The following is a 26399-nucleotide window of genomic DNA, read 5'->3' on the forward strand; positions in this document are numbered from 1 at the left end:
ATATACAATAGCTTACAATACAGCAACATTATAGATGAATTTACATGATATAGACTAAGAAAATAATTATTGAACTGTATATGATATGAAAAAGCAATTTGTAATATAATAACTATAGATAATAATTATATTGTTATGCATCTACATAAATTGGCGGAGCTTTGGACATATCAATGTCCATTCTTCGGAAACAATATTAAAAATATCCTCCCCACTAAATCTCTACCAAAGATAGGAGATAAGAAAACAACGTTGCCGATCCTCTGTCTTGTCAATGTCTTCTATAGACGGTAGCTGATACAGGTTTATTGATGTAATACTAACTGTACATTATCGTTTTAAATAATAAATTAAATTTTATTAAGCAAGGAATTCTATTTTTAATAATTTTATAGGCTAATAAATTTTCATAATTAAAATAAAATATTTTGTTGAATAATTATTAATTCTACATTGTTAAAAGACGATCAGGCAACAGAGCAAAGCAAGATAGAGATATCGCTATCCGCTTTGTTGAATGATAGACAAGTATAGCAATACCATTGCTAATCAAACACTGCCATTATAACGTGGACCTCACTATAGAAATTCTTCACTCAGCAGGATGAGTAAGCAGGTACGTTCATGAATCATAGAACACATGAAACTAAAGATCCGTGATCATCCATGAAGTCAAGTTTACATGATTTAAAGTTTTCATAACCTCAACGTCTAGTGCTATTCGCTTTGTGGAATGATATACAAGGATAGCAAGACCAATGTTAATCAAACAATGCCATTAAAACGTGGACCTCACAATAGGAAACAGTAGCTACCAGCACTGCTCTACGGTGCTGAAACACGATCTTCTGGCAACATTGCAGTGCTGGAAAAGGTTAGCGCTATCTGCTTAATCGATTGATAGACAAGGATAGCAACACCAATATAATTCAGATACTGCCATTATAACGTGGACCTCACTACTGTATAGCAAACAGTTGCTACCAGCACTGCTCTACAGCGCTGAAACACGTACCTCCGCCATTATTTCCCCCTCCACAGCCCAAATCCATAGGCTCCGCCTTGACCAGTTCGCTGAGCGGCGAAGGCAGGTCAGCCAGCAGGTGGTGCGCATGCGCGTGATGCAGTTTGTTGTTGTTGTTGGTGGAGAAGTCGACAGGCGGCTCCTCGCAGTCGGCTCCCGGCGTCGCTTGCAACGGCCGGTCGGGCGTTGCACTACGACTGTGGCTAGTAGTGGTTGTTGGTTCAGTTGTGGCGTTACTTGATGACGATTTGGCGCGTTTCGACGTGTGGTGATGGCCGGAACTGGTGTCCTGTTTGCGACAGAAGAGAGACAGTTAGAGAGATAGAAGAACAATTCCAGTTTGGGTTGACCCAACATATAGAAGAAGATTGAATTCTACGGATTTAAGAAGTACTTCCAATTTGTTTTAAAGAGTTAGAGTTAGGCCTACAACAGAACTTAAGTTTGTGGCCTAAGCCCGACTTAAAATTAAGGCTGAGCAAAGGCTAAAAATAAACTTTCTACAAGTTTTTGGATTAGTATATCATCAAGCTATCAAAATGAAAAAGTTTTCTCAGGAAAACATTTTTTTCTGATCATTACTTTTTGAGATATGAGCGCCTGAAGTTTGAATTTTTGGGACAGAACATTTCAAATTCGGTAAGAGATAAATCCATGAGATTTAGAAGATGGATTCTTCATGATATTGTTGATCTAGTAAAACGAAAATTTCCTGAAAATATCAATTTTTGAAAAAGTCATTCAATTTACCAAAAATAACTCAACTAAAAGTTATTTTTGGTTATTTTTAGTAAATTGAATAACTATCTTAAAAATTTATATTTTCAGAAAATTTTTGTTTTAATAGATCAACAATACCACGAAGAATCTATCCTCTAAATCTCATGGATTTATCTCTTACCGAATTTGAAATGTTCTGTCCCAAAAATTTAAACTTTAGGCGCTTATATCTCAAAAAGTAATGATTAGAAAAAAATGTTTTCCTGAGGAAACTTTTTCATTTTGATAGCTTGATGATATGCAAATCGAAAAACTTTGAAAAATATCTCGAGTAAAAAGTCTATTTTTAGCCTTTGCACAGCCTTTTAAATAAACACTGGTGAGCCTTTCGAACTCTAGCTGCCATTGGACTCCCAAATAATAATTTTTGATAAATAAAGTTCATTTCTTCTCAAAATTGATGGTTCAGAGACAAGAAAACATTGAAATGCAGTGCCAAAGGGCAGCCAACCTTTTTCTTGTGACCAAACCATCTAAAAAGGGGCCCAAAAATGTATAAACACTTTCACAGTTAATTCCATGGTGACAAGACAAACTGGCAAGCCTTTCCAGACCAACATACTTGGCTTCACTGGCATCTTTTGTAAGGCGCATATCTCCAAATGTTAATGAATGTGTCCATCTGTCAACCAATTAAATTATGACATTGATATGCTACTAATGACCATTAGGCTGGCCACTAATACTAGTAGTTCTGTGAACAGTAGACCTCACGCAGTATTCTCATTCACAAGTACCTGATTGAAACTATAGACCTTATGGAATTACAGCAATAGACTGGGTTCTCCACACATCTGTGTAATCACTTGTCAGCTGATTTATGATGAATAATTCTATAGTCTGATTTTACTCTAATATTGGCGTATAAGGAGGCTCCTTTTTTCCTTTTATATTATCCTTGAAATGCAAAATTTCCAAAAACCTTGTACGTCGACGCGCAAATAAAAAAGGAACATACCTGGCAAATTTCATGAGAATCTATTACCGCGTTTCGACGTAAATGCGCAACATATAACATTTAAACATTAAGAGAGATGCCAAACCGTCGACTTGAATCTTAGACCTCACTTCGCTCGGTCAATTAGGACATCATTATGAACATGATGTAGATCCATGTGCATCACGCATCTTTTGCAATCAACGAGAGGCTTCTAACAATAAATAGACCACTAGAAAATTACAAATAATGAGAATTGACAAATAATTTAACCTCAAATAAAGCAGGGAAGAAAAAAATTACAATAATTGGAGATACAAACACCTGGAAAAGTTTTACTGTGTTGATGCAACAATGGATGACGACATATGTATCATGCATGTCCTACCGTTAGTGGCCAGCCTCACCGCATCATCACATGATATGCATCATCAATCCTATATGATGTCAAAAAAGTTCCAATCGATAATATAATAAAGGAAAGAACTGGCTTAGGATAGGAAATTCACGAATGACGCATCATCACGTCTCAACTACTCAACTGATTTACTTGACACTTTGCATAGAGATTCTTAATTAACCGAGGATGGTTATAGGCCTATCTTCAATTCTTCAAGATTTCATTACGTCAAGTTTTAAAATGGACCCTTGCGGAGCATGGGTTACCTGCTAGTATTTGAATAAACAATCTAGAATTTCATTAACTATGACATTAAAACTTAGATTGAATATGAAATTTCACAAGATACTGCAACTAAACTAACCTGATTAACATCGTTGGCATCCCCCGTGGACGCTGGTCTCTCACGTTCCCTCTCTCTTTCTCTCTCCCGCTCTCTCTCCCTGTCTCTGTCTCTCTCTCCTCGCTCGCGATGCGAACTGGACCGGTGCAGGTGTCTCTCTCGCTCCGCTCCTCTCTCGACTCTCTCTCTTACAGGAGGCTCGTCTGCTCCTTCTCTATTGCACCATTTCTCAGCTCCTCCCGGTGTATTGCTGCTGAAAGCTGACGCCTGCAAAAAACACAAGAGGAAATCAGAAGATGAATTTTAAGTAAAAATCTAAAAAAACGACTTAGGCTCAACTAACTTGAGATCGACTAACATATTTCTACAGAAATGGAATGAAAGGCTAAACTCACACTTAGGCGACTGAGGTGGAGAAGAGACTGGACTCTAGTGGAGAGCATGTGTTTCCAAATGGTGACACTCAGACCAGTCGATTCTAGTCTCCGCGACGTCACCATTTCAAAACACATGCTCTCCACTAGAGTCCAGTCTCTTCTCCACCTGAGTCGTGTTAGTGAGTTGAGCCTAAGTGATTCATTGGAAACTAGCGGGTAACCCGTGCTCAGCAAGGGTTTAAGATCTGAAAACTTGAAGAATTTGAAATAGGCCTATAACCATCCTCGGTAAATTAAGAACCTATATGCAAAATGTCAAGTTAATGAGTTGAGTAGTTGAAACGTGATGATGCGTCATTCGTGAATTTCCTATCCCCTACGTGTAGAAGCCAGTTCTTTCTTTTATTATAATATAGATTAAATCTGTTAAACTTGGAGACAATAAATAAGAGGCTTTATAATCAGGATAGGAAACGTATTATACACTAATGTATACTAATATATGTATACTATTAATTAAAACAGGAACACACGACATAGATAGATTAAAAAAACACTTAGAAACTTACATTATTGTTTGGAAATTTTCGACGAGCTGTGTCGTCTTTTTCAGCCATGTAGGGAGTGCCTACATATTATACTCCCTACATGGCTGAAAAAGACGACAAAGCTCGTCGAAAATTTCCAAACAATAATGTAAGTTTCTAAGTTGTTTTAATCTATCTATGTCGTGTGTTTCCTGTTTTTATTTATATTATAAAACTGTAAAGTGTTTCTGTTAATGTATATAATATATAGTGTAATGTATATAATACGTTTCCTATCCTGAATACAAAGCTACTTATTTATTGTCTCCAACCGTTGTATCAACTACTATTGGCTGTTTTCACACACATCGATTCTGCGACGACACATCTCCTGCCATTGTCGACCGACAATAATTTTGTTTGGTAATCGACCAAACACATTGTAAAAGGGGTGAAATTCATTTTGTCTGTCATTTCCAGTCACATCAGAAACTATAGTAATTCAATGATTATTTTTATTTGTAAAAATATTTCTTGTATGGCAATAAATTTATTATTGATTCATTCATAATAAAACAGAGCCTTTTAGGTTATGTTAATCTAATGTTATAGGCAAGACAATTTGAAATCTCGTCGGTATGAACTCCCTTGCAAAGCATGTGAGTGAACAGACCAGTCGATCGCGTTACTGCAAGATGACTTCCGAATGTTTTAATGTTTGATAGCTAATTAGTGATTAAAGCTGAGAGCTAAACATCGACCTGCCCGTTCTTTTCGTACATTTACTTTGATGTGTGGACCCACCTCAGCCTGCTGAGTGATAGGATGGATAGCGCTATCTGCTTTGTGGAATGATAGACAAGGATAGCAACACCAATGTTAATCAAATACTGCTATTATAACGTGAACCTCCCTATAGTAACTTCCAATTAGTAGTGGACGTACCTCAGCCTGTTGAGTGAGCCCGCTGACCCTCAACACTTCGGCGGTTTTGAGGAATGAGGGCAGCGACTGCTGGTGCACATTCACCTCTCCGTGGTAGATGAACTCCACCAGCGCATGCAGGTCCTCGAACACCACGTCCTGGAGGACTATCACCGGATGTTTGCATGGTGTGCTCTGAAACCAACCAACACATACAAATTAGAGCACTTTGCAACAGAATAGGACAGTTTGAACGAGCAACAATCGAATAGAACATTATTTTTCTACAACTGCGCTTAAAGAAAGAATTTACTCCATTCTCCTCGTAAAACAGCTTATTTCTGAGGAGAATCGACTTTTTCGCTCGCTAACCATCCGCGCATGCGCAGTAGATTTTCTTTACGCTCGCTGATCATTCGCGCATGCGCAGAAGAGTTTCTTTACGCTAGCTAATCAGCTGATGGTAAGCAGCTCGCCAAAAAGTCAGATCTTAACCTAAAAAGTCGGTAATTGTAACTCCGCCGATATAAGTAATTTAACAGGTTTGGGCAGTTGTAGAAAAAATTTTGTATGTAATTCGCGCGTAATGCTTCTTTATCGCTCTTGCAAAATTATCACGCTCTGCTTCGCGTCGCATGATAACTGTTTTGCGCGAGCGATAAAGTCGCGCATTACGCTCTTAATACATAAATAGCTATTTAATTCACTATCAGATCCAGTACCGGTACAGTATTGATGAAAAAGACTAAGAAATTGTCGAAAACCACAGATTTATTGATACTTAGAAAGACCGGTTTCGGTTATTACACCATTGTCAATCTCTGATAAACTAAAACTAAATAAAAGAGCAATAGAATTTATACTAGTAGGCGAGTACTGCTATTGGTCAAGGGCATGAACGCCTGCCATTGGCCCAGCTAGACAGTCTCCTCCCACTCAACGGTGTGACAAAATGGCGGCTTAAGCAACAGAATCACCATGATAACAAAATTTACTTTCAGAACAAAATAAGAACCAAGAAAACAAGTGTGAAAGATAATAAATCAAATATGTAAATGGAAAAACTATTGACTAATGTGTGCTTACAATTTTATTATAAAACTAAATTCGTAAAATTCACTGGTTAGGATAAATGATCGATAATAGCATAACGTAAAATGAAATGTTTATTCATTAACCTTTCAAGGGGTTTGCTTTGAATAGGCCTACAAAGAAATCGAAACGTATTTTTACAATATAGTTTGGACTTTGGAGAGCATGCTCATTTGAATTGTCCCGCTGCAATCAGCTGTTTCCGTTTTGCTATAATGCCAACAATACAACAGCAAAATATTGTGAATTTCCCTCACGTTTACTGCGTTAAAGTCCTGGACTCAAATAAGTCGAGAACTTCATAGACTCCGGAGTTTAGAAGATAAAATCGTGACTCAGAAAGTCGATTTAGACCAGAGCGCTTATTTTAGTCCTGGACTCTATAAGTGCAGACCCTTAGACTTTATAAGGACGGCAAAAAATCGTACATCCAATAATCGATGTGTGAGTATGAATGGACTTGGAGGTGCAAGTGTAGTTGATTACACAGTAGTCTACTGTCACAGTAGACTTGTACATACAGAACAACATACATTGTATCAATACGCAATGTAATATACAATGACTTTGTGTCAAAGGCCACCATAGCATAGAGTAGTAGCAGCATAGAGTACCCACCTTCAACAGTTCCCTGAAATAGGGACTACACGCACTGAGCACCACCCTATGAGCTTTCAGACTCTTCCCCAGAGTACAGACCAATAACACTCTACAATACATTTCCCTAGAGCATAGACCACTAGCACCATAGAGTACCCGTTCCCTGACTTCACTAGAGCATAGAGTAGTAGCAGCATAGAGTACCCACCTTCAACAGTTCCCTGAAATAGGGACTACACGCACTGAACACCACTCTATGTGCCTTGAGACTCTTCCCCATAGCATAGACCACAAACATCCTAGAGTACACTTCCCTAGAGCATAGACCACTAGCACCATAGAGTACCCGTTCCCTGACTTCACTAGAGCATAGAGTAGTAGCAGCATAGAGTACCCACCTTCAACAGTTCCCTGAAATAGGGACTACACGCACTGAGCACCACTCTATGTGCCTTGAGACTCTTCCCCATAGTATAGACCAATAACACTCTACATTTTCCTAGAGCATAGACCACTAGCACCATAGAGTACCCATTCCCTGACTTCACTACAGCATAGAGTACCCACCTTCAACAGTTCCCTGAAATAGGGACTACACGCACTGAGCACCACTCTATGTGCCTTGAGACTCTTCCCCTCACAGGCCAGCGTCACATCCACAAAATCCTCGTCATCTCGCAGATTCTCAAAAGCCGTCGTGATGCTAGACTGGTAGTTGTTCCAGCGCAGACAAAAGTGCTGCAAATCACCCATTGCACCTGAAAAACACAAAAAATACAAACAAAATTAGCGAAAAATTGCTGAAAACTGATTCAACTCAATCCATTTCATTTTATATCACAGACTAAACAGTCATAATATACAGAGGTGTGACAGCCTTAGACTTAAGGTGCGTACAGATTTACGCGCCGCGAACATAAGCAATTCACTTTTAATCAGCTGATGCCAAGCTTTTTATAACTATATCTTATACCGTTTCTGTAAAAATACAGATATAGTCAGCTGATTCAAAGTGAATTGCTCATGTTCGCGGCGCGTGTATCTGTACGCACCTATAGATTCTACATGAAATTTGCAACAAAAAATGATCAGAAATTTGATTGACCGAGCGAAATGAGGTCTAAGATTCAAGTCGACGGTTTTGCATTTCTCTTTATGTTTATATGTAGCGCATTCACAGCAGAACGCAGCAATAGATTTTCATGAAATTTGACAGGTATGTTCCTTTTTGAATTTCGCGTCGACGTATATATAAGGTATACGTCGTGTATATATATACCTATAGATTCTACATGAAATTTGCAACAAAAAATGATCAGAAAATTTGATTGACCGAGCGAAGTGAGGTCTAAGATTCAAGTCGACGGTTTGGCATTTCTCTGTTTAAATGTTTATATGTTGCGCATTTACGGCGAAACGCGGTAATAGATTTTCATTAAATTTGACAGGTATGTTCCTTTTTTAATTGCGCGTCGACGTAAATACAAGGTTTTTTGAAATTTTGCATTTTAAGGATAATACAAAAGGAAAAGGAGTCTCCTTCTAACGCCAATATTAGAGTAAAAATCAGACTATAGAATTATTTATCATAAATCAGCTGACAAGTGATTACACAGATGTGTGGAGAAGCCAGTCTATTGCTGTATTTCCATAAGGTCTATAGTTTCAATCAGGTACTTGTGGATGAGAATTCTGCGCGAGGTCTACTGTTCACAGAACTACTAGTATAGTGATTCGATAACATTAGTATTGCTATTCCTTGTCTATCATCCTTGCATCATGTTTGTATCATCAATGCAATGCTCATTGAATGCAATTTTATGCACTATTAAATGAACTATTGATTGCATGGAATTATAACTAAAATAACATAGTATTTCCTCTCGACCTTTCTCTGCTTTGAACTCGGGCTGACCTGTTGCCAGTATGTCTTGAAAGAGATTAGGTTTTGATGTTAGCATTTCTGATACACCAACCCCAACATCCATTAGTCGTTTTCACACCGATATCTCGCCGACAGACAGGATTTACTCTCATGAACAGTATAAGAGGAGGCTGTGGTTTATAACTGCGCGAGGTCTACTGTTCACAGAACTACTAGTTTGGAAGGGTCTACATTGGTTTACTGAATTCAAGGTTCTATTCTTGTAAACTTGACTTGAGTTTGCGAAAATCATTCATTTTAAACAAACTTTAAGAAAACTTGTATTCAAGGAAACTTGACTAATGTAAACGCCCCTTTAGCAAGTAGTCTATCTACTTCTGACTACAGACTCATGTCTGAGTCCGATTGTGGATTTGTTTGTTTGTATGTTCAACGATAACTTACAATCACTTCTTTCAATCAACTTCAAATTCTCAACACATATTCTTCAAACCTTTTTACAAATGAAGCTTGTTCAATTATATTTCTACATTGTTAAAAAAACGACCTGGCTACGTTGCTGAGTTAGGAAAGGATAGCGCTATCTGCTTTGTGGAATGATAGACAAGGATAGCAACACCAATGTTGATTAAATACTGCCATTACTAGAAGTTCTATGAACAGTAGACCTCGCGCAGTTATAAACCGCAGCCTCCTCTTACACTGTACATCAGAGTAAATCCTGTCTGTATGTCGTGTCGGCGAGATATCGGTGTGAAAACGGCTAATGGCTGTTGGGGTTGGTGTATCAAAAATGCTAACATTAAAACCTAATCTCCTTCAAGACATACTGGCAACAGGACAGCCCGAGTTCAAAGCAGAGACAATACTATGTTATTTTAGTTATTAATTGCATGCGTTATTACAAGCAATCAATAGTTCATTTAATAGTGCATAAAAATTGCATTCAATGAGGCATGCAATTTATAGTCTATTTACAGCAGCTGATTTTTTACCAAGTTACATTGAGATATTGAATTGCATGCAATTTATAATCAACTCGGCAGCTGATTTATGATGAATAATTCTATAGTCTGATTTTCACTCTAATATTGGCGTATGAAGGAGGCTCCTTTTTCCTTCTATATTATCCTTGAAATGCAAAATTTCCAAAAACCTTGTTTAATATACGTCGACGCGCAATTTAAAAAGGAACATACCTGTCTCATTCAGTGTTTACGAGTTTGTGTTTTTTGAATAGTTCCAAATTTCTTAAATAACTCAATATTATTCGATAAAAGTGGTAATTGAAAGGAATATTTCTAATTAATTTATCAATTAAGCCATCTAAATTCAAAATTTATAGTTTTAATGTTTATTTTGGACCAAAATTTTATAAAAATTGTACACGTGAAATTCTAACCTTATCTTGGACTTTGTCACCTATAGCCTAAATTTGGAAGAAAAATAGCACAAGGACTACCTTATTATTTTATCTTTCAATGTTATTACATCAGTGTTATTTGCATTGTAAATAAATAAAAATAAATAAATAAAATAAATAAAAATTTCATGAAAATCTATTACCGCGTTTCACCGTAAATGTGCAACATATAAACATTTAAACATTCAAAGAAATGCCAAACCGTCGACTTGAATCTTAGACCTCACTTCGCTCGGTCAATAACGTGGACCTCACTAAATAACTTCAATGCTACAGGCGTTTGCAATCACAGTGAACGGCAATGACTACATCATTATTTAACCAACGAATTTAGTCATCAAATTCATGATTTTTTTCAAAAGCGGGAAAACCACAAATTTTTCAACCGACTTCACCCAACATGCGAATAATATAATGTGCGAAAAAGAACACAAAATGGCATAAATCAGGCGAAATATTGAATTACACTCATTTTCAAAAAGGTCATGTCGTGTCCCAACGTTGACAACTAACCTAACCTGACCGATAAAAACGAGCAAAAAAACTAACCTAACTTCGACAAAAACCGAGATCAGCCTAATCTGAAACGCAGTGTCATCTACATGATTGCATGCGATGATGCATGTCTTTCTCCATGTATTCTTCTTCTTCTTCTCCTACGTCCTCTTCTGATTCTTCTTCTCTGTCTTCTTCATCGTCTCCTACTCCTTCTTACTCTTCTTCTTCATCATCTTTTTCCTCTTCCACTTGTTGATATAAACATGTGCTCGACAAAGTATATATTCTTCCATCGATCAACAACTGACGCAACTAGATTAGTAGGTCTGTGAACAGTAGACCTCACGTAGTATTCTCATCCACAAGTACCTGATTGAAACTATAGACCTTATGGAAATACAGCAATAGACTGGCTTTGTTATGTACAAAAAAATTTGGAAAAATATGACTCAAATAATAATCACCATAACTTAAATACACGAAATAGACATAGACTTAGAATTCCTCAATACAGCCATACCAAATCGCAGAGAAACTGGCATTTCATGTCAATAAAGCTATACAACTCCACACCTGACAAGTTTAAGTTACTCACATATGCACAATTTAAAAATAAAATAAAATATGTGTTGATTAATGAATGTTTGTATACTGTGAATGATTTCTTTTTTATTATCTGGGTGCAGTTTCTGTAGTAATAGTGATTTATGAATTTATGTATTAAATTTTCATGTATGAATTTTAATTTCAAAATGTAATCTGACAAAGTCAATGTATTTCTTGTGAATATTGAATGACCAATAAATTCTATTCTATTCTATTCTATTCTCCACACATCTGTGTAATCACTTGTCAGCTGTTTTATGATGAATAATTCTATAGTCTGATTTTTACTCCAATATTGGCGTATGAAGGAGGCTCCTTTTTCCTTTTATATTATCCTTGAAATGCAAAATTTCCAAAAACCTTGTATATACGTCGACGCGCAATTAAAAAAGGAACATACCTGTCAAATTTCATGAAAATCTATTACCGCGTTTCACCGTAAATGCGCAACATATAAACATTACGAGAAATGCCAAACCGTCGACTTGAATCGTAGACCTCACTTCGCTCGGTCAATAATTATTATAGTGAAATCATAGTATGGAGGAATTCCTTTTCCTTTCATATTATCCTTAAAGTGAAAAATTTCAAAAAACCTTGTGTATACATCGACGCACAGTTGAAAAAGAATATTTCTGCCACAACGCGTTTGGCCGTAATTGCGTTACATACAGACAGACAAAAGCAAATCCAAGTTAAAACATAGACCTCACTACGTTCGGTCAATGAATTCTAACAGTTGGAAGAGAATATAATGATCATCAAGGTGTTGCATTGAACTAACATCATTTACTAATGAGACCTTCGAATTAAATTCGCCAAAAAACAACCGAATAATCCAGCATGCAACCGACTACTTTTACGCATCTGATTACTCTATTTTCTCAATTTTTTCATCGAAACTCAATTTAAAATCCAACTGCAACAGAACACCTAGAACAACTTATAACTTATTAACCGACTTATAAAAAGTTTGCAACTTTTCGTTGGAAGTTCAACGTGTTTAGCGACGACATATCAAGGCTTGGAAAAAATTCAGATGCATTATTTAGAGAGAAAAAAATGTCTAGAATAAAATTCCGTCCGAAACCTGTGCGCCCGAGCAGGCCTGATGACACGTGTACATGATTATTTATTCGGTTCATTAAAAAAAGGGGAAAAATGCTAAAATCTTTTCAGCACACACGAATAGAGAGAGATAGATAGAGAGAGAGAGAGAGAGAGAGAGAGAGGGACAGTGAGAGAAGGGATAGAGTGCAGTCGGTATAAAAAAAAAACTTGTTTCAACTTTTAAAAGTTGTCCCCTATTTTTGCAAACTTGTAGTTCTCTTGCTTCTTCTTCGTCTTCTTTTTTTGCTAATTTTTTTTTCATCCAATTCTTCTACTTTTCGGAGATATTTCTATTGATTATGGTTTGCTTCAACAACATCTTTACCTCTATTTGTCTGGTAAGTCTTAATCACGTGATTTATTTCTCCAATTTCTCCATCTTCAACTAACGCTTCTTCCTCTTCTCCTTCTTATTCTTCTGTCTACGTTCTTCTTCTTCTTCTTTTTCTTCTTCCTCTCCACCTATTCCTCCTCATTGTCTATCTTCTTCCTGGACGTATCAATATACCAATTTATCTTATTTATTTAGGGTATGGCAGATATACAAAAAATATATAGCTCAAGAGTCTCAAATGTCAACATATTATACACTGTATATTCCAATTTATATAAGATGTTGTGTAGGTTTTGGTCAGGAGAACATAAGTTTATCTGACCGCCATCATTTGCTAGTCCATTTAGCGTTACCCAATGTGCACCATGGAGGCGAACTAGCCTCACACATTCAAGTTAAAAATCTGCTGGAACAATTTTGAGGTTAAAGAAGGTTTTAAAAGTCAGTATACAAAGCTCAATATACCAAATAGATTTGCTACAAAATTGTTTGTTTAATCATCTTGCGGTCATCAATTTTTTTCTGTCAATCTACGGTGCTTATTTTATTCTCCTTCTTCCTAAATTTCTTCTTCAATCTCTTCTTCTTCTTCTTCTTCTTCTTCTTCTTCTTCCTTTTCTACCTCTTCCTCACCATCTTCATCTTCCTCTCCACCCAGTCGTGTGTTGAAGGGAAGGATATTTTTTTATATCCTTCTTAAAGAATCGACAATTATTGTTGAAACACCGCCGATTTATAAAGTTACATCACAATATTATATTATCGTTATTCTAATTGCATTTCTATATTTATGTTAATTATTTTATTGATTAATTATTTATACTTTGTGAAATTCTTTGAATAACTAGCATTATCGTCATTTAATGTAAATTAGTGTATAAGCCAGTAAATATTGTAACATACATGAATAAAGAAATCTAATCTAATCTAATATTATCGTTATTCTAATTGCATTTCTATATTTATGTTAATTATTTTATTGATTAATTATTTATACTTTGTGAAATTCTTTGAATAACTAGCATTATCGTCATTTAATGTAAATTAGTGTATAAGCCAGTAAATATTGTAACATACATGAATAAAGAAATCTAATATAATCTAATCTTCCCCAATTTTTTCTTCATCTTCATCTTCTTCTTCTTCTTCTTCTTCTTCTCTTCTTCTTCTTCTTCTTCTTCTTCTTCTTCTTCTTCTTCTTCTTCTTCTTCTTCTTCTTCTCCTTCTTCTTCTTCTTCAATCACTTCTACTGCTTATATTTCCTTCCTTCGTCTTCCTCAATTTCTTCTCCATCTTCTTCTTCTTTTTCTTCTACTTCCTCATCCACTTCTCCTTCTTCTTCTTCTTCTTCTTCTTCTTCTTCTTCTTCTTCTTCTTCAATCACTTCTACTGCTTATATTTCCTTCCTTCGTCTTCCTCAATTTCTTCTCCATCTTCTTCTTCTTTTTCTTCTACTTCCTCATCCACTTCTCCTTCTTCTTCTTCTTCTTCTTCTTCTTCTTCTCCTTCTTCTTCTTCAATCACTTCTACTGCTTATATTTCCTTCCTTCGTCTTCCTCAATTTCTTCTCCATCTTCTTCTTCTTTTTCTTCTACTTCCTCATCCACTTCTCCTTCTTCTTCTTCTTCCTCCACTTCTCCTCCTTCTTCAATCACTTCTACTTCTACTTTTTCTTCTTCTTCTACTTCCTCCTCCACTTCTCCTTATTCTTTTTCTCCTTCTTCTTCCTCCTATTCTCCTTCTTCTTCAATCACTCCTTCATATTCATCTTGCATCCAACTAAAACTACACCTCTGATCACCAGTGTCAGTCCGTACAACAGATCAAGGAAAAAATCTATCTGATCGCGACCACGACAACTAGAAAAAAAATAACCGGTCCCAGAAGAAATTTGGCACAAGCCTCCTCACTTCTCATCCCCCTCCTCCTCCTTCACCAATCACCCTCCTCCTCCTCCTCTACGATTCGCTGAAACCTGCCCCTCAAAATGTCCGAATATAAAACTAATGTGTGCAAAGCATTAGCATAAGTGGCCGGTCACTGCACTTGAATTCACTTCAATCTGGCAGCTCTCCTTATGAACACTATATCAATGGTCCACATCCAACCAATGCTGACAGAGTTAGGGAGGACTCTGCTCGTCTCATACTATGGAGCTGCTTTTCGTATCAGTTTTCGTTCAGTTTTCCTGTCACTCTTCTTTGAATTTGTTTTTATTTTTTGCAAGTCGCAACGGTCACTTCAGAAATCCTACTATAGTGTGGTCCACGTTATAATGGCAGTGGAGAAATATAGGAGAAGAACGTTGCCGAACCTCTGTCTTGTCAATGCCTTCTATCGAGCATAGCTGATACCGGTGTATATGATTGATTGAGTACTTTATTTATGTAGATTACAATATAATATACTGTCTTATACACTTATACACAATAGCTTACAATACAGCAACATTATGGATGAATTTACATGATATAGACTAAGAAAATAATTATTGAACTGTATATGATATGAAAAAGCAATTTGTAATATAATAACTATAGATAATAATTATATTGTTATGCATGTACATAAATTGGCGGAGCTTTGGACATATCAATGTCCATTCTTCGGAAAGAATATTAAAAATATCCTCCCCACTAACTCTCTACCAAATGATGTAATATTAACTGTTAATTCTTGTTTAAAATAATCAATTATATTATATTTGACTATAGTGAGGTCCACGTTATAATGGCAGTGGAGAAAGATGGGAGTAAAACGTTGCCGAACCTCTGTCTTGTCAATGCCTTCTATAGAGAATAGGTGATACCGGTATATCTGATGTAATATTAACTGTTCATTCTTGTTTAAAATAATCAATTATATTTTATTTGACTATAGTGAGGTCCACGTTATAATGGCAGTGGAGAAAGATAGGAGTAAAACGTTGCCGAACCTCTGTCTTGTCAATGCCTTCTATAGACGGTAGATGATACCGGTATATCTGATGTAATATTAACTGTTAATTCTTGTTTAAATAATTATATTTTATTTGAATATAGTGAGGTCCACGTTATAATGGCAGTGGAGAAAGATAGGAGTAAAACGTTGCCGAACCTCTGTCTTGTCAATGCCTTCTATAGACGGTAGCTGATACAGGTTTATTGATGTAATATCAACTGTTCATTCTTGTCTAAAAATAATCAATTATATTTTATTTGTCAAGAACATATTATATTTCGAAAGATTTAATAATGAATTTTCATAATTGGACTAAAAATTTTGTGAAGTGAACAATTACAAGACTTAACCAATTTCGGACTATGTGTTATCTAAATTTGGGAGAGGAATAGCACAAGGTTACCTTATTTTTCCTCTCCCTATCATTTTAATGATGTACTCATTGTATTAATCAATAAATGATGAAAAAATATGGCGTAAATTGATTATATGCCTAAATTGTTAAAAAGCCAAGCTTGAAAAGGATAATGCTATCTGTATTGTCGAATGATAGACAAGGATAGCAACACCATTGCTAATCAAACACTGCCATTATAACGTGGACCTCACTATAGAACATTTGTCGATGATCAAATAATAAATGTTCTTGATTGAGATTAAATATTCTGTGAATTGATTATATATGCCTGAATTGTTAAAACCCCATTTGGCAAGGTTGCAGAGCTAGAGTAGGATAGCGCTATCTGCTTTGTTGAATGAAAGACAAGGATAGCATCACCAATGTTTGTCAAATACAGCCATTATAACTTGGACCTCACTATAAGCATTCAATTTTCGACATATGATACAGTATCAACTAAATATGATACAGTATCAACACAACTTGATACATAATTATCATAACTTGATCATAATTTAATACAAAACCTCCATACTTTGAATGAATTCTACAAACCATGAGATATCTCCTATGCTATATTTTCTCTATGATAAAGCGCTATCTGCTTTGTGGAATGACAGACAAGGATAGCAACACCAATGTTAATCAAATACTGCCATTATAACGTGGACCTCACTAGAGAAAAATGATACGAACATGATGCAAGGATGATAGACAAGGAATAGCAATAATAATGTTAATCGAATTCTGCCATTATAACGTGGACCTCACTATACTACTAGTTCTGTGAACAGTAGACCTCGCGCAGAATTCTCATCCACAAGTACCTGATTGAAACTATAGACCTTATGGAAATACACAAAGACCTTAAAGATGTATAGACTCACATACAGCGCTAGTGTCGTACTTGGAATTGAAATCCGCCATTGAGGGGGCAACCCATAAGATTATTACATACCAATGCCACCAATGCCTTTGTGATCTATTGTATTACAAATATATATAGATATAATATCTCGTGCTAAAATACCCCAATGGCGGCCTTCAATTTCAAGTAAGAGCTATCATTGGGAAGGCATAGGCATTGTGGGTCTATATCTCTTTAAGGTCTTTGGAAATACAGCAATAGACTGGCTTCTCCACACATCTGTGTAATCACTTGTCAGCTGATTTATGATGCATAATTCTATAGTCTGATTTTTACTCTAATATTGGCGTATGAAGGAGGCTCCTTTTTCCTTTTATATTATCCTTGGAATGCAAAATTTCCAAAAACCTTGTATATACGTCGACGCGCAATTCAAAAAGGAACATACCTTTCAAATTTCATGAAAATCTATTACCGCGTTTCGCCGTAAATGCGCAACATATAAACATTAAGAGAAATGTCAAACCGTCGACTTGAATCTTAGACCTCACTTCGCTCGGTCAATCAATTAGGACCTCACTTATCAATTATTATTTATTGTTCGACAATATGATACAGTACCAACACAATATGATACAGTATCATCTCAACTTGATACACAACACCATAATTTGATACAGAACAAGATATCGCTATCTGCTTTGTGGAATGATAGACAAGGATAGCAACACCAATGTTAATCAAATACTGCCATTATAACGTGGACCTCACTAGAGAAAAATGATACGAACATGATGCAAGGATGATAGACAAGGAATAGCAATAATAATGTTAATCGAATTCTGCCATTATAACGTGGACCTCACTATACTACTAGTTCTGTGAACAGTAGACCTCGCGCAGAATTCTCATCCACAAGTACCTGATTGAAACTATAGACCTTATGGAAATACACAAAGACCTTAAAGATGTATAGACTCACATACAGCGCTAGTGTCGTACTTGGAATTGAAATCCGCCATTGAGGGGGCAACCCATAAGATTATTACATACCAATGCCACCAATGCCTTTGTGATCTATTGTATTACAAATATATATAGATATAATATCTCGTGCTAAAATACCCCAATGGCGGCCTTCAATTTCAAGTAAGAGCTATCATTGGGAAGGCATAGGCATTGTGGGTCTATATCTCTTTAAGGTCTTTGGAAATACAGCAATAGACTGGCTTCTCCACACATCTGTGTAATCACTTGTCAGCTGATTTATGATGCATAATTCTATAGTCTGATTTTTACTCTAATATTGGCGTATGAAGGAGGCTCCTTTTTCCTTTTATATTATCCTTGGAATGCAAAATTTCCAAAAACCTTGTATATACGTCGACGCGCAATTCAAAAAGGAACATACCTTTCAAATTTCATGAAAATCTATTACCGCGTTTCGCCGTAAATGCGCAACATATAAACATTAAGAGAAATGTCAAACCGTCGACTTGAATCTTAGACCTCACTTCGCTCGGTCAATCAATTAGGACCTCACTTATCAATTATTATTTATTGTTCGACAATATGATACAGTACCAACACAATATGATACAGTATCATCTCAACTTGATACACAACACCATAATTTGATACAGAACAAGATATCGCTATCTGCTTTGTGGAATGATAGACAAGGATAGCAACACCAATGTTAATCAAATACTGCCATTATAACATGGACCTCACTATAGAGCTGCTTTTCGTATCAGTGTTCGTTCAGTTTTCGTATCACTCTCAAGTATTCGTTCCTTTTTTGCAACGGTCACATCAAAATCCTACGAAAACTAGTTTTGTGAGCTGCACTTTTTAGTCTGTGGGCTGCAAAACGGGTCTGGCTGAGAATTTCAATTTATTTTTTTCGGACTACACTTTGAAAGCTATACGCTTTTTTTGGAGAATGGACTACAGTAAGATGCATCTCAAACTGACAGAAATCAGCCACCTGTTTTCGACTTTATTTTGACCTAATTGAAATGATAATAATTAATGAATCTGAACATACATAGTGAGGAGGTCCACGTTATAATAGCAGTATTTTATTAACTTTTGTGTTGCTATCCTTGTCTATCATACGACATAACAGATAGCGCTATCCTGTTTTGTATCAAATTATGGTGTTGTGTATCAAGTTGAGATGATACTGTATCATGTGTGTTGATACTGTATCATATTGTCGAACACTAATTGCTATAGTGAGGTCCATGTTATAATGGCAGTGTTTGATTAACATTAGTGTTGCTATCCTTGTCTATCATTCCACATAACAGATAGCGCTATCCTGTTTTGTATCAATTATGGTGTTGTGTATCAAGTTGAGATGATACTGTATCATGTGTGTTGATACTGTGTCATATTGTCGAACACTAATTGCTATAGTGAGGTCCACGTTATAATAGCAGTATTTTATTAACTTTTGTGTTGCTATCCTTGTCTATCATACGACATAACAGATAGCGCTATCCTGTTTTGTATCAAATTATGGTGTTGTGTATCAAGTTGAGATGATACTGTATCATGTGTGTTGATACTGTATCATATTGTCGAACACTAATTGCTATAGTGAGGTCCATGTTATAATGGCAGTGTTTGATTAACATTAGTGTTGCTATCCTTGTCTATCATTCCACAAAGCAGATAGCTCTATCCTGTTTTGTATCAAATTATGGTGTTGTGTATCAAGTTGAGATGATACTGTATCATGTGTGTTGATACTGTATCATATTGTCGAACACTAATTGCTATAGTGAGGTCCATGTTATAATGGCAGTGTTTGATTAACATTAGTGTTGCTATCCTATTGATACACAACACCATGATTTGATACAAAACAGGATATTATATCATTAATTGACAGAATATTTAATCTCAATCAAGAAAATTTATTATTTGATCATCGAAAAATGTTCTATAGTGAAGTCCACGTTATAATGGCAGTATTTGATTAACTTTGGTGTTGTTATCCTTGTCTATCATTCCACAAAGCAGATAACGCTATCCTTCTATACCTCCGCAACGTTGCCAGATCATGACTCAACAATGAAGAAATATATTTTCTTGACAAAATATTCTATTCAATTATAAAAATTTATCATTTAACTAGCAGAAGACCCGTGCTTGGCAAGTGTCTATTTTAAAACTTGACAGACTGAATTGAAAATAGGCCTATAACCATCCTCGGTTAATTAAGAATCTATATGCAAAATTTGAAGTTGGTCAGTGAGTAGTTGAGACGTGATGATGCGTCATTCGTGAATTTCCTATCCCCTACCTGTATAAACCAGTTCTTTCATTTATTAGGCATATTATGGATATAATTATTATAGGGTAGATGATGACTTTTATTTTATTTCTATACTAGTAGTTCTGTGAACAGTAGACCTCACGCTCAGTAAGTTAAATTGACCTGTTGTTATGTTTTCTCAAAAATTAATGGATAATTTATCAATTTAAAATGTCTATAAAAATCCTAAATAAACATAGAGCTTTCTGTCCTATCGTATCGTGACGTGTCGTCCCGGAATGTGAGTGTGAGCGCTGTTATCAGGTCTGGCTGCAACTGTCTACAACGTTGATGAAAAGATACATTTTCAAGATGTTCCATGTTTTTGAACGGGTAGTATTATAGTCCACTAGACAGCTGATCTATGATAAATAATTCTATAGTCTGATTCTACTCTAATATTGGCGTATGAAGGCGGCTCCTTTTTACTTTCCTTGCCCTATGAAAATGAAAATTTTCATAATGAAAATGTTATTATTTCAATTGCAAACTGTTGGCAACTGTTGATTCTATTAAATCATTCACTATGACAAGATAGCAGACCTCGTGTGTCTCCAGCGTTATAGTCCTGTCACCAGCTGGCTTAGATCTTTGCATAGTAGACTTGAGATGCGCGGGAACACTAGCGTCAGGTGATAAATTTTTATAACGGCAAGGAAAGTTTTGTGAGTGCGCCACACCAGATTTTACCTTATATATTATCCTTGAAATGCAAAATTTCAAGCAATATTTTCATCCACAAGTACCTGATTGAAACTATAGACCTTATGGAAATGAAGGAGGCTCCTTTTTCCTTTTATACTATCCTTGAAATGCAAAATTTCCAAAAACCTTGTATATACGTCGACGCGCAATTTAAAAAGGAACATACCTGTCAAATTTCATGAAAATCTATTTCGCCGTAAATGCTCAAAATATAAACATTTAAACATTAAGAGAGATGCCAAACCGTGGACTTGAATCTTAAGGTGCGTACAGATATACGCGCCGCGAACATGAGCAATTCACTTTTAATCAGCTGATTATATCTGTATTTTTACAGAAACGATAAGATACAGATATAAATAGCTTGGCATCAGCTGATTAAAAGTGAATTGCTCATGTTCGCGGCGCGTATATCTGTACGCACCTTAAGACCTCGTGAATCTCACTTGAATCATCCTATTGTTTACACGTTTGTACTTTGTATATCTGAGAACATGAATTTTAGAAAAGGATAGAGTTATCTGCATTGTCTAATGACAGACAAGGATAGCAACACCAATGTTAATCAGGTGCTGAGTTTAAAACATGAATCTCACTTCTCAGCATCCTGTTGTTACAAGTCAGTAATTTGTGTTTTTGGGAACACAAACTCCAATTATTCCATTTCTTCCCAAATATTTTAACAAGGATACTAGATCATACTAGTTTTTTGATTATGCTAAAATTTCAGCCATAAAATATCATTTATCTACAAAAAAATTGCCTAACTACTGATATTAATAATGTAGAAAATGATGAATAATTACTCTAAGATTGAAGAACTCCATACTAAACTAAAATTTCAGCCATAAAATATCATTTATCTACAAAAAAATTGCCTAACTACTGATATTAATAATGTAGAAAATGATGGATAATTACTCTAGATTTGAAGAACTCCATACTAAAGTACAAAAAAAAATTATCATCGAGAAATAAAATACGATAAAACACTATAGTTTCAATTCAAAATGTCGGCATCAGTTTAATGTTTAGCAGTAGTGTTATTTTCAATAGATTTATGACAGTTTAAAATGAGTCTCTTACTATGATATAGTCAAGTACTAATGGCACTCCAAAAGCAAAACTATTTTTGCTAAAATATTATCTAACACTTAGATAACACATAGAGAGTTTCAATCGTAGTGTAAAAAATTGGCAATTAAAGTTTTACAACGATAAATTTTGCTGCTGCATTCAAGAGTCAAATTTTTATGAGAGAGGCGAGAAATTGTTTGAAAAATTGGAATTAATTCAAATTTTTGACAGGTTTTACCAGAGAAAAATAATACAAGATAGTAGCGGTACTTTACTCCATGGTTATACATATTTGAAGCATGATTTCTTTAAAATTTGGAACCAATATTAGTGGGTTTTATTAGTACTAATCTTATTATTTATTTATTTCATTATTTTTACAAGTTTTCAGATCATTCTTTGTTGAATAATTTATCTTTATGAAGAAAGCAGTACACCTACTTTAGTAGCTTAAATCAATTTTGGGTTTTTCTAGAAAACTGAGTAACAAAATAGAAGGTTGTGACAAAAATATTGAAACATTCTATGAAAATAGCCTTATACTGTAACAAATTTTGACAATACTTCTAAAAGGTACCCTATGAGATATTTTTCAATGGAATTGAGACTAATATTAAGGATATTTTTCATCATTTTTAAATGGAGTAGCCTACATAAAAAAATTTTAGTAGAAGAAGTCTATAATCCCATAATTTAAGTTCTTGCGGGTATGAGGGTTTGTTTATTTAAAGTAAAATGTTTCTACAACAAGACTATTAGTTCAAAGCAACTCAAAATACCTTCTAATTCAACATTGTTATTTCAATAAGAAAGACTCAATGAATTGATATATTGCAGAATATATATATTGAATTGATATATTGTTATTTCAATAATAAAGACTCAATGAATTGATATATTGCAGATATAGTAAATATTCTGAATTGATTTAGTTACTTATAGCAAATTATACTATAAGACATTGGATGAAATTTATTAATTTTCTTTTAGCAATAAGTTAATGTTAATGATTTAATATTTTAAAGTTTATAAACTTCAAATTACCGACGATAATATGTTGAAATCAGGAAAAAATCATTCCTATTCAACACAATTTCACCCTACTTTCATTTTAGAAGCAGCGGAAAAATGTATATTTATTTTTAAAAAGATGATTCATTATGTTTTGATGATTGTTATTAACAAATTCAATATGACAGATATAACAACATATTATATTGATTCAAGATGTAGGTCTATTCATGACTTATTTCACTGTTAAATATATTTATAGGCTACGGTGTATATATTCAAGTAGGCTATTATTCATGTATAGAACTCATATATTTTGTGGAAGCTTATTGTTATTTGTATTCAGACTTCATATTGATTTGTGTTGATTGTTTCATCCTGTATTTGTGTGTATTTTGTATGAATATTGTATGTACATTTTGTTTCTTGATGACTATGTATATTGCACTATGTGCTTAATGACAATAAAGAATATTTTATTCTATTGACAAAATATTTACGATTTTCCGCACATTGCTATTTTTTTAATATTTCAAAAATATCCTGTACCTATAAGATATATTGCTGCTAAACATGAATTTAAATTTTATTTTTAAAATTAGTATAGCTTATTTCTAAGATCAAAAAATTGACAAAATTGAACTAGCAAATGAACACAAAAATTTACTATCCATTGGTGCTACACTAATCAAATCTAAATTAATATTGTTTTGGGATGTGAATATTATAATAGAGATGGAAAATAAAAAAGTAAATTCATGTTACCGGTAAAATTTGAACAAATGTATTAAAAATAATTCAAATTTACGATTTTATACCTGCAATCTAATACAAAAACGAGAGAAATTAGCCTATTCAACTGTATAAGAGAAATCTATCAATACTGGCAATATTCACGATACACTCAAGTTTAATAGATCTTGCAATTACCTTATTAATCTCGACTTGTAAAACATTCGGCTAGTTAACTACTTGACACTTCAAAAACAATAGAACATTCTTCAATACTTGATCTCGGTTTTTCTAGTTACAAGTGAAAAAAATTAGATAAGAGAATAATTGAAGATAAAAAATACATTAACGCGAATAGATTCTTTAGGAAATTTTCAGGAAATACAGTCGCAAAAAGTACTCGAAATATACGAAGTTAATTGCTAGATCATTAAAACAAGAAATATTTCATTGAAGATGCATTTTATTTTCAAAGAATTTAGACCGATAGATTTAAATAGTTGTTAAAATTTTTCAAATCTCATGTTGATGCAACTCAATATTCCAGTGTAAAACATAAAAATCTATTGGATTTCAACAAATTTATATCCAAAAATTTCATATCTCAAGATGGACCTTGATTTGAATCAAATGTTTTTTGGAAAATTTGAACAAAATTCTAGCTAGACCGGTGCGGTAGGTATCAAATCAGGTAGAAACTGTATAAACATCACAACGAATCCAACAAAATATTCCACTATGAAGCATCAAAACCTATTTAAATACAACAAAAATCACACCTAAAAATGTATATTTGACAATTAAACCATATTTCAAATCAAAGTTTACAATATTTCACTAGAATTTCATGAAAACCCGCCTCAATTCTAACCCTGAATTTTCAGTTAATAGTTCAGTTTTTGACACTTATCTACAAATTTCAATGGATTTATGATGGAAATAATCAATAAAATACTGTTTAGTAGTGTATTTACACCAAAATATAACCGAAAATACACGGAGATCTTTACAATTTCGGTTTTTACGATCGTTTGACGCGGAGCGAGAAGTGTTATTGTTTTAGGTTAGGAACTGTCAATGTTTGGGGAGATACATTTGGGGTAAAAATACGATATTCGAGGTGGAAAATATTGAAAAATTGTTTGTAATAACATAGAAATTACTCACCGGTTATGTATTTCGTGAAAATTATCCTAGATATGTTTCCTTGTTGCTTGTAGGTAGGTAGATAGTTGTACGTTGTGTGAATATTGTTAACTTTTGGCCGCGGTTTACAGACTTTTTACATTAGAAGGGGTGAACAATGTACCTAATAATTACTAACTAAACCTAATTGTTACTTAAATTAAGATCACAGCATAATAATAATCTTTGTTGGCAACTTTTGGACGCCTGTGCTTCAGGGTAGCCATTACGGCGTCTAACCCACACCACAGAGTTGATACAGACAGCAATAGCCATGCGCCAGATACCAATTTTGCTCCAGTCTGGTTTCGTTCTTCAAGACACTCTGTTGTCTCATCCATTCATACAAAACTCGCACCCCTTGGCCACAAATACTCGAATCTCATACTATTTTTTTCAATTCCATTTATCAAAACCTTAAATTTCAAACACAGGTAGACAAATTCACAAAATCCAACCCAAAATTCTCAATATTTCGTTTTCTAAACCTATAAAACTCCACTGTTTTTTCCAACCCCTGTCGTTTTCACCCTAAAATTGTCAAAATTTGCACTGTTCCCCGCAATTTTTACCAGTATTTGTGGCCAGGCTTACCCGTTTGACTTCAAATTCCACTCCAATTTTGTTTAAAATCCCAAATTTCACTCCCTGTCATTGTTGATGATTTTTCTGTGACCAACATAATTTTTGGCGGGTGATCTTCAGCACAGGCGTCTCACTTTATCCACTATTGTTCAAGTCATTAGAAAGCTTGTGATCTTCTGTTAAACACTGAATAGCCTAGATTTTTATTTATGCTGATCTGTTGTAGTGTATTTTAACTTTGTGAACTATATAACACCGGGAGAGTTCAAACTAGTAGATGTTGATACATGTAGCTTCTTTTCGATGTAAAGCTGTTGAATTCCTTCAGACACTACTCCACAAATTTTTGATGTTCCCAAAACTTTGTAACAGTTTCCAAAATCCAGTCACAGTTACCGATGTCTCCCCACAACACACTGAAGATTTGTTACCAAGGGTGAAGATGTTGTTCCCAAATCTACTCTAATTCTGGTACCAATAAGCACTTGTTACAGAGAGTTCAATCTCCCACTTAACTTCAATTTCAATATCAAAACTGTTAACAGGTACTGATGATTTTGGAATTCTAATTAGAACTGTGGCAAAGTCACCGGTGTAACAGGTGTAAACGGGGTCTTTGTTACCGAGGGGACCAATTTTCACCGCGATTTTAAACAGTTACCGATGTTTTGTGTACTATCCAAACAACAGGGGCTTGTCAGTGAGGTT

General features: G+C 34.8%; 1 protein-coding gene across 6 annotated transcripts in view; it reads right to left on the bottom strand.

The window, feature by feature from the left end:
* LOC111057373 (broad-complex core protein) overlaps positions 1-25961 on the bottom strand; it is a 44309-nt gene extending 18348 nt beyond the window's left edge. For 2 of the 6 annotated variants that reach the window (XM_039440576.1, XM_039440575.1), the window contains exons 1-5: positions 25089-25960; positions 7572-7762; positions 5334-5507; positions 3506-3751; positions 1016-1313 (exon numbers count right to left, since the gene is read on the bottom strand). In XM_039440576.1, the coding sequence (XP_039296510.1) occupies positions 1016-1313; positions 3506-3751; positions 5334-5507; positions 7572-7757 (904 nt within the window). In that variant the 5' untranslated portion in view covers positions 7758-7762; positions 25089-25960. Of the gene's footprint in view, positions 1-1015; positions 1314-3505; positions 3752-5333; positions 5508-7571; positions 7763-25088 lie in introns of all 6 variants that reach the window. The other 4 variants (XM_039440579.1, XM_039440578.1, XM_039440574.1 and 1 more) reach the window with 4 other exon arrangements.
* Positions 25962-26399: the final 438 nt, after the last annotated feature.

This window comes from Nilaparvata lugens, chromosome 14 (genome assembly GCF_014356525.2).
Source record: "Nilaparvata lugens isolate BPH chromosome 14, ASM1435652v1, whole genome shotgun sequence".
Classification (NCBI taxonomy): Eukaryota; Metazoa; Arthropoda; class Insecta; order Hemiptera; family Delphacidae; genus Nilaparvata; species Nilaparvata lugens.